Source organism: Pristis pectinata, chromosome 14, assembly GCF_009764475.1.
Source record: "Pristis pectinata isolate sPriPec2 chromosome 14, sPriPec2.1.pri, whole genome shotgun sequence".
Classification (NCBI taxonomy): Eukaryota; Metazoa; Chordata; class Chondrichthyes; order Rhinopristiformes; family Pristidae; genus Pristis; species Pristis pectinata.
Genome location: NC_067418.1, coordinates 26,617,872 through 26,636,793, shown reverse-complemented (window position 1 = coordinate 26,636,793; position 18,922 = coordinate 26,617,872). Strand labels below are relative to the sequence as shown.

General features: G+C 40.8%; 1 protein-coding gene across 4 annotated transcripts in view; it reads right to left on the bottom strand.

Moving 5' to 3' along the window:
- Positions 1 to 18,922, bottom strand: part of sbf2 (SET binding factor 2) — a 406,613-nt gene that overhangs the window by 244,377 nt on the left and 143,314 nt on the right. For all 4 annotated transcript variants that reach the window (XM_052028866.1, XM_052028868.1, XM_052028865.1 and 1 more), the window contains exon 3: positions 12,038 to 12,175. In XM_052028866.1, the coding sequence (XP_051884826.1) occupies positions 12,038 to 12,175 (138 nt within the window). The remainder of the gene's footprint in view (positions 1 to 12,037; positions 12,176 to 18,922) is intronic.

The window sequence follows — 18,922 nt, the reverse complement described above, 5'->3', positions numbered from 1 at the left end:
TATTACTCTAAATGATCCACCTTGGCTTTCACCTAAAGAACCCATCATCACTTTAGTCTGTTTTCAACCAATTCAATTCATTCCACATGATCTGAAAAAAATACACAACAGCACTAAGTATAGCAAAGGCTACATGACCAGATAATATTCTGGCTTTAGTACTTGAGCCCCATGCTTCAGAACTAACTATATTATCAGCTAAACTGTTCCAGTATAACTACAACGTTGGCGAAGTGCCCAAAAATGTGGAACCATTCTTAGCTCCTGTCCACAAGACGACAAATCTAGATTGCCCCACCAGACACTGATAATGCAACTAGCAACCAGCTACCCCTTAGCAAGACCTCCTCAAGATCAACCACAATGATCATCTTACATTCCCCTAGTGGATGCTGAGAAACATTCCCCTTCTCTTTCTATAGCCATCTCGGAGAGGCAAAAGGACCATACATACATATGGGGTTTGCTTAAGATTTTAAGCTCTCTATATTCAGCATATGCAGCTGTCAAAAGATGAGCAAAATTTTTTGGTACAGTCTTACCTGCTCATTTGCTACCTGTAGATCCACATATCGCCCACAGCCCCAACTTAAATTTTTATGAACAAACATATAGATGTACACATTGAGGAATCAATTATTGTCTGTATAAATACCAGGACCAGGTTCAAGACCACTTGTCTCACAGGGCTCCCAGCTATACATTGTTCAAATAGAAAGCCATCTTTGATTACACAGCAAGACACGGATTTCAAAAACCAATCACTGCTGGTATGTTTCAATGTATTCAATAGAACAATTTTAGTAGTCATATTATTTCTTTTCTAGTATTTAAAATTTTAATGTTATTAATGCATACTAATGTTGCTAATGCTTGTAGAACATTATGGGGCATACGTGTGTTTATTTGGAGGAGGGGAACTAGGGACAAAGGAGAGGATCTTAGTGGCATCCACATTTTAGTTATCCACAGGAAGTTCATGCCCCTATCCCTCACAGATAATCAGGACTTGGTGTATTGCAATTTTTTTTGGACAGCTGCTGGTCTAAATAATTCAATTAATATAAATGTACATCCATGAATAAGTATTATTTGAGGACATTGAAAGGGTATGTTTAAGGGTGGTAGGAGAAGGAACTATTGATCCACTGGGAAATGAAGGGATTTTCAAGTGAGGCTTTCATTAATTATTACTGTTTCAGAGGTCAAGCAGCTAACACAAATGTTGCTCTATGCATTTCTTCCAAACCTGATCTATTTGCTGTTCCTTTTCCAGTCTTCCAGCTGTGAAAGTTCCCAGGCTTTTCCCTTACAAACTGGAAAGTTAAATTGCATGCAAGTCTTGCAACTTGCTTGGGCTATAATGAAGCGCATTCCAACAGCAGAACTATTTTTATTACCCCATCTGTCTGGTTCTATTAGAGATATGGTGGAAGCCTGGTTCCCAATGTAGTATACTTCTGAACCTTTTCAAGTTCCTATCAGGTCAAAACCCAGATATTAAACAGACATTCCTCACATCTAACAGCCAGCCTAATCTCCAATGGTCCGGGTGAAGGATTGGTCATTGTAGGTTGGAGCAGATGAAATCTCAAGAAAACTCAACAGATCTGCATGATTTGCTACTGAAGATTACCTGAGCTGCTTATTCAGAGAATCTATTGTAGAAACTGCAATTCCTGTAGATGGCTGTTGACAGAAAGAATGCAGGGATGCGAGAGACCAGTCTACAATCTCTACACCAGAAGAAAGACCAGCAATTCAAGCAAATTCCTCCATGTCAGTCTCCATGATGGGGAAAGGAAGGAACAGAAGGGAGGGAGGGGTGGCAGAGGTGAAGAAATCCTGCCATTCAGTAATACACTTATGATGGAAAGGAGTGTGATTATGATGTTTACAAAGCCTGGATGGAACCAGAAGATTAAAAGTTGAGATCAACAATGACTTTAAGAGCAGCAGACAAACTGACCATGGGCTGAAATTTACCCTCTAACAGTCATGCTTCCAAATTTTCCTAATTCTTAAAATCGATAGTTTTTGGCTATGCCTAAAGTACAAGAAATATGTACTCACTGGCACAAGTATCTGTTTATCTGATTGTTTTACAAAGTACATTCTACCATTCTGAGAAGTTTTAATTATTTTGTACAGCTTCCTGTCTCTTTGTGCAGCCAGTCTACAATGGAAATAGAATCACAGCAAAAAGATGGAAATACTTTTTTTAATTCCCAGGTAAATAAACTAAAATAATGGAAAATTTGTTTCTGGCAAATAAACTCCATTTTATAATTTATAAATAAATGACACTGTATTTGAACCCTGTCCTCTGAGCTCCACAATTTAACCTCCAGCTACATGTTCTTCATTAAACTGGCTCAAATTCATGCAAAGATGTCTCTAACTTAAAATCTTTGTCTATTAAGTTACTGATATTGCTTAAATGATTTATAAATCATTGTTTCCTTTTTAATTAAGTCATAGTTGATTGCATCCTTACACATTTTCATCTTTATGATTGCTGTTCATGTGAAATATTCTTTTCATTGCAACCTAAGGACAACAATAGAGATTGCCAGGCCATTTGGTCATTGGAATGGAATTCAATACATCTACTTTATCTTATTAGATTCATAACTGTGGAGTCTGACTGGAGGAACCTTGAACTTTATCTATTCAACAACTGATGTCCATAAGACTGATTGTCCAGCAAAAGGAGGAAATGACAGCAATCTATGAAGGTTACCACAATGTCATCCTGGGCAATTGCAAGAGAATAATCATACCAGGAATAATCTGTCAATTATAAAAGGTCATTTTTTTGCATTATAATATTTGTGTGGATGTAATATGGATTTATATTTGAAAAAAATACATATAAAATTGCTATTTGAAGAAACGTTTAGGAATGACAATTTCAACCCAGCCTTGGCACATATTTCTTTTAATGCAATTTAATGAGTTATTAAAGACTGTCAAAATATGCATTATTGAACAACAATAAAAGTGCATGGACATCCACTAACATTTGATTAACTGAAAATCTGTTGCAGCTAACCAGATGTAATTGTAGCATCATTAGTAACAGTGGGATTGTAGCCTCTTGGAATTGCACTTACTTTTCCCTACCCAAAATACATTATTCTTAATGGAGCCGAGTACTTTTCAACAATGAGATCAATATTTTTTTTTCCAAGTTCTGTTACCATCCCCGGATTACAAATGCCTGACTTGTGGTTAGGCTCTTGGCCAGGTGCGGATGCTCCTGTCAGACTGGAATGATGAGGTACACCAGGCTGTTTCTTGGTACCACATTGAGCTTGCATGATTATACTCTCCATCCACGTTCTCACTCAGGGCACCAGCAGAACCACTGAAATGACTTCATGAAACTTCAGCTTGGAGGGCTTCTCCAGGCAGGCCACATGGGTCAAACTCAGGAGTAAGAAAGGTGCAAGCACTACAGGCCTCCCAATAGCCAGTGGCAGCTAGGGGGGCAGATATGCAGGCATAGCATGGAAAGATGTAAAAACAACAGGGTTATTGCAGTGGGTGATTTTAACTTCTCCAATATTATCCAACTTTCTGTTAGCGCAGGGGGCTCAGATGGGGTAAAAATTTGTTCAGTGCATCCAGGGAGTTTCTTGAAACAATATGTAGACAGTCCAACTATGGATGGGGCCATACTAGACCTCATGTTGGGGAATGAGCCTGGCCGAGGGCATTTTGGGAACAGTGACCATAATTTCATAAGTTTTAAGATAATTATGGAGAAGGATAAGATTGGTCCTCAGGTAAAAGAGCTAAATTGGGGGAAGGCTAATTACAACAGTATGAGGCAGGAACTGGAAAAAGTAGACTGGAAGTGGCTCTTTGAGAGTAAATCCACATCTGACACGTGGGCGCCTTTCAAAGGCCATTTGATTAGAGTTCAGAACCAGCATGTTCCCATCAGGATGAAAGATAATAACAGCAAGGTTCAGGAACCTTAGATAACAAGAATTGTTGCAATTTTAGTTGAATATAAAAAGGAAGCATATGTGAGATTTCACCTTCCTAAACCAATCAAGGCCCTTGAGGAACATAAAGGAAGCAGTAAAGAACAAGAAACGAGGAGTGCTAAAAAAAGGGTCCATGAAACATCCTTGGCAAGTAGTATTACAGAGAGTCCAAAGGCATTTTATATGCAAGAGAGTAGCTGGCAAAAGGGTAGGTCCATTCAATGAAAAAGGAGAGAATTAATGCCTGGAGCCAGAGGAAGTGAATGAGGTCCTTAGTGAGTACTTCACATTGGTATTCACCAAGGAGAAGGACATGGATGATGTTAATATTCTAGCAAATATTGATGTTATGGAGGTGGTGTTGTGTGACTTAAAAAATATTAAGATGGATAAGTCCCCAGGGCCCAACAGGATCTTCCTACAATTCTGAGGGAAGCAAGGGAAGAGATTGCTGGGCACTTGACATTGATTAGTTGGAAATTTAGGCAGTGAAATGGCAGATGGAGTACAATCCGGGCAAGTATGAAGTGTTGCACATTGAGAGGTCAAGTGCAAGAGGAAAGTAGAAAGTACCTTGGGAGCATTGATTAACAGAGAGATCTTGGGGTCTAAGTCCATAGCTCCCTAAAAGTGGTAACACAAGTGGATAGGGTGATAAGTAAGGCACAAGGCATGCTGGAGCACTGAGTATAGAAGTTGATAAGTTATGCTGCAGCTGTATAAAATTTTGAATACACCACATTTGGAGAATTGTGTGCAGTTGTGGTCACCACACAATAGGAAGAATGTGGAGGCTTTGGAGAGGGTGCAGAAGAGGTTCCCCAGGATGTTTCCTCAATTGGAGTGCATAAGCTATAAGGAGAGGTTGGATACCTGACACTACAGCTCCTCCCTCACCACCATCCAGGAACCTAAAAAGCCCTTCAAGGTGAGACAAAGATTCACATGCACCTCCTCCAATTTTGTCCATCACAGATGGTACACGCGACGTGGCCTCCTTGACATTGGTGAAACCAAGCATAGACTAGGCAACCACTTTGCCGAGCACCTGCACTATGTCTGCAATGGCCATCCTGAGCTCCCAGTTGGATGCCATTTCAATGCCCTTTCCCATTCCCACACTGACCCATCTGTCATTGGCCTTCTCCACTGCCAGGAGGACAAACACAAACTAAAAGAATAGTGCATCATTTTCCGCCTGGATTGTCTATAACCTGTTAAGGACCAGCAACAAAAGAAACGCACCGAGTCATGTATAAGTGTTAAAGACTACTTTATTAATAACTACTTACGATAATAAGAAAAATAAAAGTAAGAATGTTAGATTGTTAGAAGTAAAAATGTTAAATCTTAAACATTAACCCCAAAACTAAACTTGAAGTGTGTGTGTGGGGTAAATTCCCAAACTCCAAGTCCAGGAATAGTTCTCAAAGTTCAGTTCAGCAAGCCTTCAGGTGAAACTTGAGCAAAGGCTTCTTCCACAACCACCATTGACTGAAGACAAAACGTAGAGAGAAAATAGAGAGTAATTACAAAATCCAAATGTTCCACTTTGGAACCCAAACGACACCTCAGTGTCTACTCAGCACCGCATCTGCCTCACCCCAAAAGGCTCTCGAATCGTGGCCGTCCACACAAATACCTGTTTCCTTCTACTGGTCAACAACAAAGTGAACTCCACTGCTTTGTTCCAAAGTATCTGCCACCCTGAAAAGCATCCGAGATGTGGCCGTCCACACAAATACTTGTTTCCCTCTACAGGTTAACGACAAAGTGGACTCCACCAAATTACTCAAAAAATCCATACATGGATTGTAGTGACAGGCACAGTTATTGTTTCTCATCCATCGATAAAGAAACTAGCAGGCTGGTGTGTCTCTCTCTGACTGATTCCGACTGACTGCTTCAAAAACGTCATTACTTCCTTTATCTTCTGTTGTCGTAACCACGCCACACACACACACACATACACACACACACACACACACACTATGCTCTATCTTAAAGGGACATTCACCAATAGTAACCTAGTCCGTAACAAACTTACATGGTATAAACATTGAATTTGCCAATTTCAAATAATCCACACCGTGTTCCTTTCTCTCTCCTTCCGATCCACTCAGGTTCTCTCACCTGCTCATTTACAACCCCACCCCTACCACCTCTTTATACTAGCTTTCTTCCCTCTACACGCTAAGTCTTACTGCAGGATCTCCACCCAAAACATTTACTATCCCCCTGCCTCCACAGCCATTGCCTCTTCTGCTGAATTCCTCCAGCAGTTTGTATTTTGCATTGGACAAACTTGCAAAACTTGCATTCCTTTCTCTGGAGCATCAGAGACCAAGGGGCGGTTAGCATAATGCTTTAAAGCGCCAGCGACCTGGGCTCAATTCCGACCACTATCTGTAAGGAGTTTGTACGTTCTGTGTCTGCGTGGGTTTCCTCCCACATTCCAAAGACGTACAGGTTAAGAAGTTCTGGTCACGCTATGTTGGCACCAGAAGCGTGGCGACACTTGCAGGTTGCCCCCAGAACACTCTACGCAAAAAGATGCATTTCACTGTGTGGTTCGATGTACGTGTGACTAATAAAGATATCTTATATAAAATTATTAGAGGCATAGATAGGGTAATCCCCATGGTGGAATTGTCATATATATTTTGGAGCAGCCATTGTGCGAGTGGGTCCGTGTTAGAGTAGGGGGACTGAGGCTTTGGCTCAAGAGGCTTTGGTGAATAGAGGTGGAGGCTAAGGTGAGGTTCTGTTAAGTTCTCTTTCTTTCTTTATTATTGCACAGGTAGAGCAGTGGGAATGACACCCAGGGCAGCGGTGTGCTCCTCTTGCATGATGTGGGAAGTCAGGGAGACCTCCAGTGTCGCTGAAGACTACACCTGCGAGAAGTGCATCCGGCTGCAGCTCCTTATAGACAGTGTTAGGGAGCTGGATGACCTTCGGATCATTCAGGAGACCGAGGGGTGGTAGACAGGAGTTAGAAGGAAACAGTCACACCTAAAGCTGCAGGAGGCAGGTGGCAGGTAGCTGGGTGACCGTCAGGAGTGGGAAAGCAAATAGGCAGTCAGTGCAGGGTACCCCTGTGGCCGTTCCCCTCAATAACAAGTATATCGTTTTAGAAAGTGTTGTGGAGAAAGCCACACCGGACAGGTCTCAGGCACTAAGTCTGGCTTTTTGGCTCAGAAGGGAAGTGGCGAGAAGACGCAAGCAGTATTGATAGGAGATTCATTGGTTAGGGGAGCAGACAGGAGGGTTTGTGGACAAGAGCAAGACTCTCAGATGGTATGTTGCCTCCCAGGTGCTAGGGTCAGAGATGTCTCGGATCGAGTCCAGGGCATTCTTAAAGGGGAGGGTGAACAGCCAGAGATCGTGGTACACATTGGTACCAATGACAAAGGCAGGAAAAGTGACAAGGTCCTGCAGAGTGAGTTCAGGGACTTAGGTGCTAAGTTAAGAGACAGGGTTTCCAGGGTGGTGATCTCAGGATAGCTACCCGTACTAAGTGCTAGTGAGGCAAGAAATAGGTAGTGCAGTTTAACATGTGGCTAAGCAGATGGTGCAGGAGGGAGAGCTTCAGATTTTTAGATCATTGGTATTACTCATCAGGGAAAATGTCACAGCAGTACTCAGAGAGGACATATTGGAGTGCTCAACTACTGAGGCAATTTGGGTGGAACTAAGGAATAAAAAAGGGATGACCAGGTTAATGGGACTATATTATAGACCTCCCAAAAGTCAGCAGGATTTAGAAAAGCAACTTTGTGGACAGATAGCAGACAACTGTAGGAAATATAAAGTTGTGATAGTAGGTGATTTTAACTTTCCGCACATTGACCAGGAATCCCATACCATAAAAGGACTGGATGGGATCGAGTTTGTCAAGCGTGTTCAGAAAAGTTTCCTTAATCAATATGTAGAGGTCCCAACTAGAGAGCGCGCGATACTGGATCTCCTCTTTAGGAATGATGCAGGGCAGGTGACAGAAGTGAGTGCAGGGGAACACTTTGGATCTGGTGATCATAATTCAATTAGTTTCAAGATAATTATGGAGAAGAATAGGACTGGTCCTGTGGTTAAGATTCTAAACTGGAGGAAGGCCAATTTTGATGGCATTAGAAGGGATCTGGCAGGCATGCATTGGGATAGGTTGTTTTCCATCAAAGAGATGCTTGGTAAGTGGGAGGCCTTCAAAAGCAAAATATTGAGAATACAGAATCTGTATGTTTCTGTTAGAATAAAAGGCAAGGGTAACAGGTTTAGGGAACCTTGGTTATCGAGGGATATTGAAGCCCTGGTAAAGAAAATGGAGGTGCATATCAGGTATAGCCAGTTAGGAACAAATGAGGCGCTTGAGGAGAGTAGAACTGCAAGAGAACATTTACGAAAGAAATCAGGAGGGTTAAAAGAGGACATGAGGTTGCTCTGGCAGACAAGGTGAAAGAGAATCCCAAGGGGTTCTATAGCTATATTAAGAGCAAAAGGATAGCAAGGGACAAAATTGGTCATCTTGAAGATCATATGTGGACATCTATGCGTGGAGCTGAAAGAGATGGGGGAGATCTTAAATGAATTTTTTCCGTATGTATTTACTCAAGAGACAAACACAGTCAACAGAACTGAGGAAAACAGAAGTAGTGAAGTCATGGACTGTATCTGGATTACAGATGAGGTGGTGCTTGGTGTCTTCAGGCAAATTAGGGTGGACAAATCCCTAGGGCCTGACAAGATGTCCCCTCGGACCTTGTGGGAGGCTGGTGCAGAAATTGCAGGCGCCCTGGCAAAGATACTTAGAATGTCCTTAGCTACGGGTGAGGTGCCAGAGGACTGGAGGATAGCTAATGTTGTTCCATTGTTTAAGAAAGGCTCTAAGAATAAGCCGGGAAATTATAGGCCGGTGAGTCTGATGTCAGTTGTGGGTATGTTATTGGGAGGTACTCTGAGAGACAGGATATAAGTATTTTGATAGACAGGACCTGATTAGGGATAGTCAACATGGCTTTGTGCATAGCAGGTCATGTCTAACCAATCATTTCACTTTCCAAGGAGATTACTCGAAAGGTTGATCAAGGGAAGGCAGTGGACGTTATCTACCTGGAAATTAGCAAGGCCTTTGACAAAATTCCACATGGGAGGCTGGTCCAGAAGGTTAAGTCACTTGGCATTCAGGATGAAGTAGTCAATTGGATTCAATGTTGGCTTAGCAGAAGAAGCCAGAGAGTGTTAGTAGAGGGCTGTCTCTCTGATTGGAGGCCTGTGACTAGTGGTGTGCTGTAGGGATCGGTGCTGGGCCCATTGTTGTTTATCATCTATATTAATGATTTAGATGATAATGTGGTAAACTGGATCAGCAAATTTGCGGATGACACCAAGATAGGGGGTGTAGTGGACAGCGAGGAAGGCTATCAAACTGGAAAAATGGGCTGAAAAATGGCAGATGGAATTTAATGCAGACAAGTGTGAGGTGATGCACTTTGGGAGGACAAACCAGGGTAAGACTTACACAGTGAATGGCAGGGCACTCAGGTGTGCGGTAGAACAAAAGGATCTGGAATACAGACACATAATTCCTTGCAAGTGGCATCACAGGTAGATAGGGTCATAAAGAGAGCCTTTGGCACATTGGCCTTCATAAATCAGGGCATTGAGTACAGGAGTTGGGAATGTTATGTTGAAGTTGTCTAAGACATTGGTGAGGCCAAATTTAGAGTATTGTGTGCAGTTCTGGTCACCTACCTGCAAGAAAGATATCAATAAGTTTGAAAGAGTGCAGAGAAAATTTACATGGATGTTGCCGGGAATTGAGGACCTGGGTGACAGGGATAGGTTGAATCGGTTAGGACTTTATTCGCTGGAGTGCAGGAGAACGAGTGGAGATCTCACAGAAGTATACAAAATTACAAGGGTATAGATAGGGTGAATGCATGCAGGCTTTTTCCCCTCAGCTTGCATGAGACAAGAACTAGAGGTCATAGGTTTGGGGTGAAAGGTGAAATATTTAAGGGGACTCTGAGGGGTAACTACTTCTCTCAGAGGTTGGTGCAAATGTGGAATGAGCTGCCAGCGGAAGTGGTAGATGCGGGTTCAACTGTGACATTTAAGAGAAGTCTGGATAGGTACATGAATGAGAGAGGTATAGACGGCTATGGTCCGGGTGCAGGTAAATGGAACGAGGCAAGAAGCCAGGCTGGCATGGACTAAATGGGCCGAAGGGCCTGTTTCTGTGCTCTATGACTCTAGAGAGCATTGGTTTAAGATGAGATGGGGAATATTTAAAGGAGATTTTTTTTAAATTTTATTTACAGCGTGGTAACAGACCCTTCCGGCCCAACGAGTCTGCGCCGCCCATTTTTTAAACCCAAATTAACCTACCCGTATGTCTTTGTTTTAAACACAGCTTTTATGTTAAACACAGTAGGTGCCTGGAACACACTGCCAGGGTAGATGGTAGAAGCAGATATGATAGCAATGTGAAAAGGCATTTAGACAAGCATGTGAACAGGCAGGGAATAGAGGAATATAGACTATGTGCAGGCAAATACAATTAGTTCATTTTGACATCATGATCAGCATAGGCATGGCAGGCTGAAGGGCCTGTTCCCGTGCTGTACTGTTTTATGTTCAGTCAATTTTCATCTTAATGATCAGAATCTCGTGGCACAATTTCAAGTATTCCCAAGAATAACCTGTTCTAACAATAATGCTTCAAGGAGGGGAACACTTTAGATAATTGAACTAATTAGCTCAAAAAAAAATACATTCAAACTATCAAGCAAAGTGAACTATCTGCTCCACGCAACATGCAGGCAGAAACTAGAGATCTCTTACTGCCAATGAATTTGAAAATTTGGTTTATATTAATTAAATACCTTAATAGGTATGACAGATTTTGGTATGTCTTAATGTATGTATAGGAATGACTTAATATGTATTAACACTGACAGCCTTAAAAATAACAAATTGAACACTGCTAAAGCTGGATTATGTCATACTTCTGCTGAATTCTGAAGTATGTTACTTGGCAGTGTCATACTCCAGAGGACCTGGACCTCACCTGACTAAATTCTCAGCATCAGCTTATTTGTAGATGCAGTGCTGCTGGTCTGCCCAACTTCTATGTAACATGGCAGAAATGAAAATTGAAGATGGAGGACTAAAAAAGCTGAGAATGGTTCAACATTTCAGCTTTACACTTGGGAGGCAGCATGTACAAAATATTTTGAAAATATGATAACAACCTGAGGCTTTTTAAGCACATAATAAATTAATGGATCGTAGATTGAATTAGGAGGCTGAAGTGTACACAATGAGACCAAGCTTCAGACATATAGAAAATGATAAAAGGCTACAGAGTTCCCAAGAGAAGTGTCTTGTTTGTCACGTGGAGCAGTGTGGTGGTGCAAGGGTTAATATGGCTGCCTCACAGTTCCAGGGACCTGGGTTCAATCCTACCTTGGGTAATCTCTGTGCAGTTTGCACTCATACTCAGTAACTGTGCATATTTTTTTCTAAGTTCTCCGATTACCTCCCACATCCCAAAGACATGCTAATAGATTAATTCACTACTGTAATTACCCCTTAGAGTCAGTTACTGGCAAAAAGAATCAAAGAAGTGTCAAAGGGCATGTATGAGATAGTAAATTGCAGTGGCACAGGGATATAAAGGGTGAGAATAGGACTAATGGATTGCTCCCCTGGGACTGGCATGACCCCATGGGCCAAATCACCTTCTTCTTTGTCATCGTAAGTACAAGTTCTCTCCAGGTTGCGAACACCCGACTTATGTACACAGCCCATACATACAAATGAGCTATTGGGAGACTGGCGGGATGGATTTGCCAGCTGCTGCAAGATTCTTCGGCCACCAGGGAACTCATTGTCATTCTCTTTCCCTTAAATGTGTCCTCAATGCTTACCATTCCTCCAGCACTAATGCACATTTCTCCCCACACCTGTGGCAGTGGTTGTATCTTCAGCTGTCTATGCCGTGAAGTGAACTAAATAGGAACATCTTTAAATGTACTTACTTGTAAATTAATTTCTGCTTCATAAAATGTTAGACACGCGCAGTAATGGCGATCAGAGTCGATGTCAGTCAGAACCACCACAAAATACGTGGGTTGTTTTCGTTCAGTTGACAGCTGCCAGCCAGCAGGTTGACAAAACTGGAGTTAAAAGTAAATAATGACAATAATTAGGATATAATTTTTTCTTCCAAAACATTAAATAATCTATTCAAATGTTTCACATAAACAAATTCATTAAATATATTAAAACATGTCAAGCAGTTTATAATGAGAATGAAAAAATATGAATGTGTGTATTATGTGGCCATTTATAAACCCAGTACAACTCTTTCCCAATACATAGGGAATGTTTCCACATCAAAGGACCCAAGTTAGTATGGAACAATTTCACAAAAAAAAGAGCTCCATAATATAATCACAACTTTAGATACAAGTAATCTTTCTCCACAATAGTGCCAGACAATGAACATCTCCAACAAGTGCAAATCCAACTACCTGCTCTTGAAATTCAAATGAATTACAATCCTTTGGTCCCCCAGTAATAACATTCTGTAGGTCACTGCGGACTAGAAAATCCCCTATACCAGCCACGTACATATGGTGGCCACAAAAACAGGTCAGAAACTTGGTGCCCTGCAGCAAGCAACACTCAAAGTTTTACCAGCATCTTCAAAACACATATGGAAAGTAATGGAATACTCTCAGCTTGCCTGTATGACTGCAGTTCCAATACTCAAGAAGCTTGACAGCAAAGACAAAGTATTCATTTCCTCCATTGTTGATGCACAGTAGCTACAGTATGTGCCATCTACAAAATGCACTGCAGTTACTCATGAAGGTTTCTCCAACAACATCCTTGGAAACTTTTGTCACAGAGGATAAGGGTAACAGGCGCAAGGGAACAATATTGCCTTCAGGGTCTCCTACGAGTCATGCACCTCCCTGACTCAAAAACATATCTACTCTTCTTCATTATTGCTGAGTGCAATTCCAGACTCCCTATCCAACAACAATCTCCAGTAGGCCAAGAAGATGACTTAGCATCATCTTCTCAAAGGCAAATAAGATTGGACAACAAATGTTGCCCTTGTCAGGTGATATCCACACCCCAAAAATGAATAAAGAATTGAGATAAACATGGTTAAATATCAAATGATTGAATGCTCAAGTATCTTTTAAGTAGTTGGCCTTTTGGATCACCATTTTCATTTTATTTTTATACAGCCTCAAAGCTTGGTTGCTGCATATTGATCAAATGACTACTATTACAGATGCTTTTGACTTCAAAATTGTTGTCCACTGTTAAACCACACAGGACTCTACCTACGTGAAAGTAAACACAACCAAATTTCACAAGCAACAGAAATTTAGAAATCTCACCACTCCTGCATGATACTTTTTTTTCTATTTTCATCTGGATTCATTGGCCCAATGACTAATTACAGTAAATAAACTGTCAGCCAAAAATTTGTATCTATCGATGGTTCAGCAGAATTGTAATTCAAGCATTTTTGGCAATAAATATTGGTATTGGTTTATTATTGTCACTTATACCGAGGTACAGTGAAAAACTTGTCTTGCATACCAATCGTATAGATCAATTCATTACACAGTGCAGTTACATTGAGTTAGTACAGAGTGCATTGAGGTAGTAAAGATAAAAACAATAACAGTACAAGAGTAAAGTGTCACAGCTACAGAGAAAGTGCAGTGCAATAACGTGAAAAGTCACAACAAGGTAGATCATGAGGTCAGGGTCCATCTCATCGTATAAGGGAACCGTTTAATAGTCTTATCACAGTGGGGTAGAGACTGTCCTTAAGCCTGGTGGTACGTGCCCTCAGGATCCTGTATCTTCTACCTGATGGAAGAGGAGAGAAGAGAGAATGACCTGGGCGGGTGGGGTCTTTGATTATGCTGACTGCTTCACCAAGGCAGCAAGAGGTAAAGACAGAGTCCAAGGAGGGGAGGCTGGTTTTCGTGACGCGCTGGGCTGTGTCCACAACTCCCTGCAGTTTCTTGCAGCCCTGGGCAGAGCAGTTGCCGTACCAAGCTGTGATGCATCCAGATAGGATGCTTTCTATGGTGCATCGATAAAAGTTGGTGAGTGTCGAAGGGGACATACAAATTTCTTTAGCCTCCTGAGAAGTAGAGGTGCTGGTGAGCTTTCTTGGCCGTGGCATCTACGTGATTTGACCAGGACAGGCTATTGGAGATGTTCACTCCCAGGAAGTTGAAGCTCTCAACCCTCTCGACCTCAGCACCATTGATGTAGACACGTGCATGTACACCACCCCCTTTCCTGAAGTCAATGACCAGCTCTTTTGATTTGTTGACATTGAGGAATAGGTTGTTGTCATGACACCATGCCACTAAGCTCTTTATCTCCTTCCTGTACCCCGACTCATCGTTGTTTGAGATACGGCCTACAAACAGTGGTATCATCTGTAAACTTGGAGTTAGAGCAGAATCTGGCCTCACAGTCATGAGTACATAGGAAGTAGAGTAGAGTGCTGAGGACGCAGGCTTCTGGGGCACTAGTGTTGAGAATAATCGTGCTGGAGGTATTGCTGCCTATCCTCACTGGTTGCGGTCTATTGGTCAGAAAGTCAAGGATCCAGTTACAGAGGGAGGTGTTGAGTCCCAGGTCTCGGAGTTTGGTAGCGAGCTTGCTTGGGATTATAGTATTGAAGGTAGAGCTGTAGTCAATAAGCAATAATCTATCATAGGTGTCTTTACTGTCCAGATGCTCCAGAGCTGAGTGTAGGGCCAGGGAGATGGCGTCCGCTGCAGACATGTTTCAGTGATTGGTGAATTGCAGTGGGTTGAGATTGCCTGGGAGGCTGAAGTTGACGTGTGCCATGACCAGCCTCTCAAAGCACTTCATGATGGTGGACGTCAGAGCCACTGGTCAGTAGTCATTAAGGCACGTTACCTTGCTTTTGATACCTTGATAGATTTATCAAGATTCCACAGTTCATAAAATATGTTTCATTAGATATATAAGATATAAGATATTTATTTGTCACATGTACATCGAAACACACAGTGAAATACATCTTTTTGCATTGCTAAGTATGTGCTGGGGGCAGCCTGCAAGTGTCACCACTCTTCCAGCACCAACATAGCATGTCCACAGCTCCTAACCTGTACGTCTTTGGAATGTGGGAGGAAACCGGAGCACCTAGAGGAAACCCATGCAGACATGGGGAGACCATACAAACTCCTTACAGGCAGCAGCGGAAGTTGAACCCAGGTCGCTGGCACTGTAATAGCATTACGCTAACTGCTATGCCACCATGCCACCCCTATTGAGTAGAAAGACATGCAAGTATGCATCCAAGGTACATTTATCAGGCACAAAAGGAAACAAGGCACCATACATTTAATTCATTAATAACAGTTTAGTGCAGGTCACCTAACTTAGCAAATCAAAGGATTGAGTTTTGAAAAATACCATGAAATAGTCCTTATTATAGAATTTTTTACTTAAGATTTCTGAAAATAATTGATTTGGGAATAAAAACTCAATCAACAATAAATTTCCATTTATGAAAGATCATCATGTTTGATTTTGCTTTGCATTGTCTAGTCCATAGAAACAAAATCCTGGAACGATCTTGCACCGAAATACCATTTAAAAATATGCAAACAATGCACTGGGTTTACATGCTGGCAGATCTGGGGGAATGATAAGACCCAAGTTAAGATAAGAATGTCTCAGTGTTTTCCTTATTTAACCTAAGTTTGTAGCTTCATGAAATTGATGGTTATAGCATAACACCAATGAAATTTGTGTAAATACATAAGTATACAGTTATGTTCATACTTCAAGAGTGAAAGCTCAGGTTAAAAAATAATTCATTAAGAAAATAAATATAAGCTGGAGTAGCCCATTTGACTTGTTCTGTTGTATGACATTTAATTAAATCACAACTGATCTCTTGCAAATAAGTCACTTTCCTGCACTAGCCCCTTATCCCTTGATCCTCTTAATATATAAAAATCCATCAGTCCTGAATATGCTCAGCTACTGAGCTTCCAAAGCATTGCAAAGACTGAACTTGTACAATGAAATGAAATAAATTCACCTGCTTACAGTTCCTTATATTGACGTCAAATCTCCAATTAAAACACAAAAGCAAGTACTGTCATGTAATTTTCAGTATGCTGTCTCAGATTTAAGAGTGACACTTTTATACTGAGATGAGATGAGCATTCCATTACACCAATTCCAAAAGTGCAGAAGACTATAAAAGAGATAACAAATACAGATGCATGAGATCCCCATGGTACAGAGGATTGCACTCCAGGATACAAGCAGAGACACATTCCAAGGAGAATGTTTTTCTCTCATGTTAAGCCACTTCATCAGTGACAACAAAGTGATCCACCACCATTATTTAATCGCTGAGGCCAACATTAGACTCAAGATGGGCAAGACTTGTTCAAAAGAAACAAAAATAAAAAGTAACAAAATTTTTTAAGTCACTCAATACTGTGGAGTAATAAGATTTGGATACGAGTCACAGCCAAGTCCCTCCTTTACCACGTGCTCTCTAGTCTGAGGACACATGAACAGGTGTCTCAGGGTGCAATGCCACTGTACTCTTCATCTGCAAGGCATTTTCTCTGATGTGCAAGGCTCACTGATTAGGAAAGGGTTTAGGAAGTGAGGATATCAGGGATCTGAGGGTCAGGTTCCATGGGAGAAGGGTGGTATAGAAGGAGTTCAGAAGGGTAATGGTTTAAAGTGCAGTGACTTAGTGGAAGTGGAGTAAAGGTTGAGGGATTACTTTACGGAGCTGGCCATGGCTAATGCAGCTCCCTGCAATGCAGCATATCAGAGAAAATGCCTCACAGATGAAGAACTAGGTACTATTTGCACATTTTTGCAGTTAACCCTTTTCCCTTTGGATGCACAAAACTAAATGTTAAGAGAACCTTTTTTATATGATACACTATTTTTCCAAGGAGTCCAAGAACATATTTTTATTGACAGCAACATTGATATACCTATGAAAATTATGTCCTTTTCCAGATTTACTTTTTATGCTTTTTCCCCATTAATCCACTAATTGCTGAGTATTTTTTAATCCCATGCATCTTTATTTTTATCACCAATAAAGTGCATCTGCTAATACTTTGCACTATTCCTACAAACTATCAAATGAAGCTGTGCCTTATCCCGAAGTGTCAAAGCAAAAAAACAGCTGCTAACACCTAGCAAGATGGGGCACATTATTTCTTGTTTCCAGCTCATTTATGCAACTATGGAATTCTGGTCGTATCATTAAGCCACATGGGACCTTACTTATTACATCCCCACTGAAAATATCCACCATCTACAGAGACTCTTTACAACCATTCAGGCATATTTGATCCATCCCAAAACAGTATCCAAGAGCTTGTCTGAAAATTTTTATAACTGTTGTTTCACAGGAGACGGTCTCAAAAGAGACTGAGATTCAAATAAACTCCAACAATATTATGACTCTATTCACATTCTTAGTGACATTAGATCATTTGGGCACAAGTTCCTTCTTAAAGCCTATCTATGCTATCTACTAACTTACCTTTGTCATCAATTTTAGAATTTTCCCTAGTACCAACATGAGACAACCAACAACTTCTTTTATTTCATGGAACTTTTCTAAATAATCCCATGAATGTGGCTTTAATTTGTCCTTGAACATTAAGTAGTATATTTTAATGCCAGCCACTCTATTTGTCAGGAACAACCAGAATACAAGTACAGGCAGCCCCTGCATTACATCTGTTTGGCTTACAGAAATTTGTCCTTGCAGAATTCACAAATCACTACCTTCAAATCTGAGATACAGAATAAAATCTGCTCTCACAGGATTTGTGTGGAAAAATGTAAGTAAATAAAGACAACATTTTATTTTCACACTTAGGGGCCACCTGCAATATTCAAAGGATCAATACGTACCTCTACCTTTTATAAAGGCCATTTAAGGCTAAGACATTTCATTAACTTCAGACTTGCGTATTTCAATAGTCCTTTGGAAATTCTCATGATTCTGCAATCTGAAAAAATGTTGCCAAAATCATATCAATGTCATTAACTTTCTTATAAATAGAATGACTGCCATGAAATAGGCAGAAATCAGAATAATCATGGTCCAAAAAATGAGATGAACTACCACTATATATTTTCTATGAGTATGCAAACTGCAATTTTAATTAACCATTCGTCATGCAAGATAAGCATAGCATACTTAAAAGTACAAAGGAGTCCAGTACCAATGCAAACAGGGGAGAAAATTTAGTGAAATTACTTTGCATCTGTTTTAATGCATTGTTGTCTTTTAAATTGCTAACAAACACATTTCTTTTTATTTCCACTTTACAGCAACTGCTTCTCAATTTCAGCAATTTTTTTCTTCTGCCCTTATTCATCTGTTTCTACACACCTGTTATGACTAACAAGCACTCATCATCAACAGCTTGCATATCATCTAGACATTGCCTCCACCCTTTTATTCTCTCCTTGCTCTCCACAACTTAAAACACTCGTTTTCTCAGTTTTCCAGTCCTGAAACAATAACTCTGTTCCTCCCTTTGCAGTCGCTGATGAATGTATTTACTTTTGTTCCAGATTTCCAGTTGCTGCAGTTTTTACTTTCCAAATTTTACCTTTCTTCTTCCCAGCCATAGTTTCTTTTTAAGTAAATAAGTTATTGTGTGCAAGATCAATATCACCAGAGCTCAATCAGCAAGTATCAAATATCCACAACTGCAGGCAAGTCCTGTTTCACTGTTTCTGCTTGGAAATTAATTCACATTTTAGGGTCTAAACAACGTTTATAAGAAACCAGAGTCAAGTCCATAGCATCAGCTATTTTAGAAATTAAAACTTCC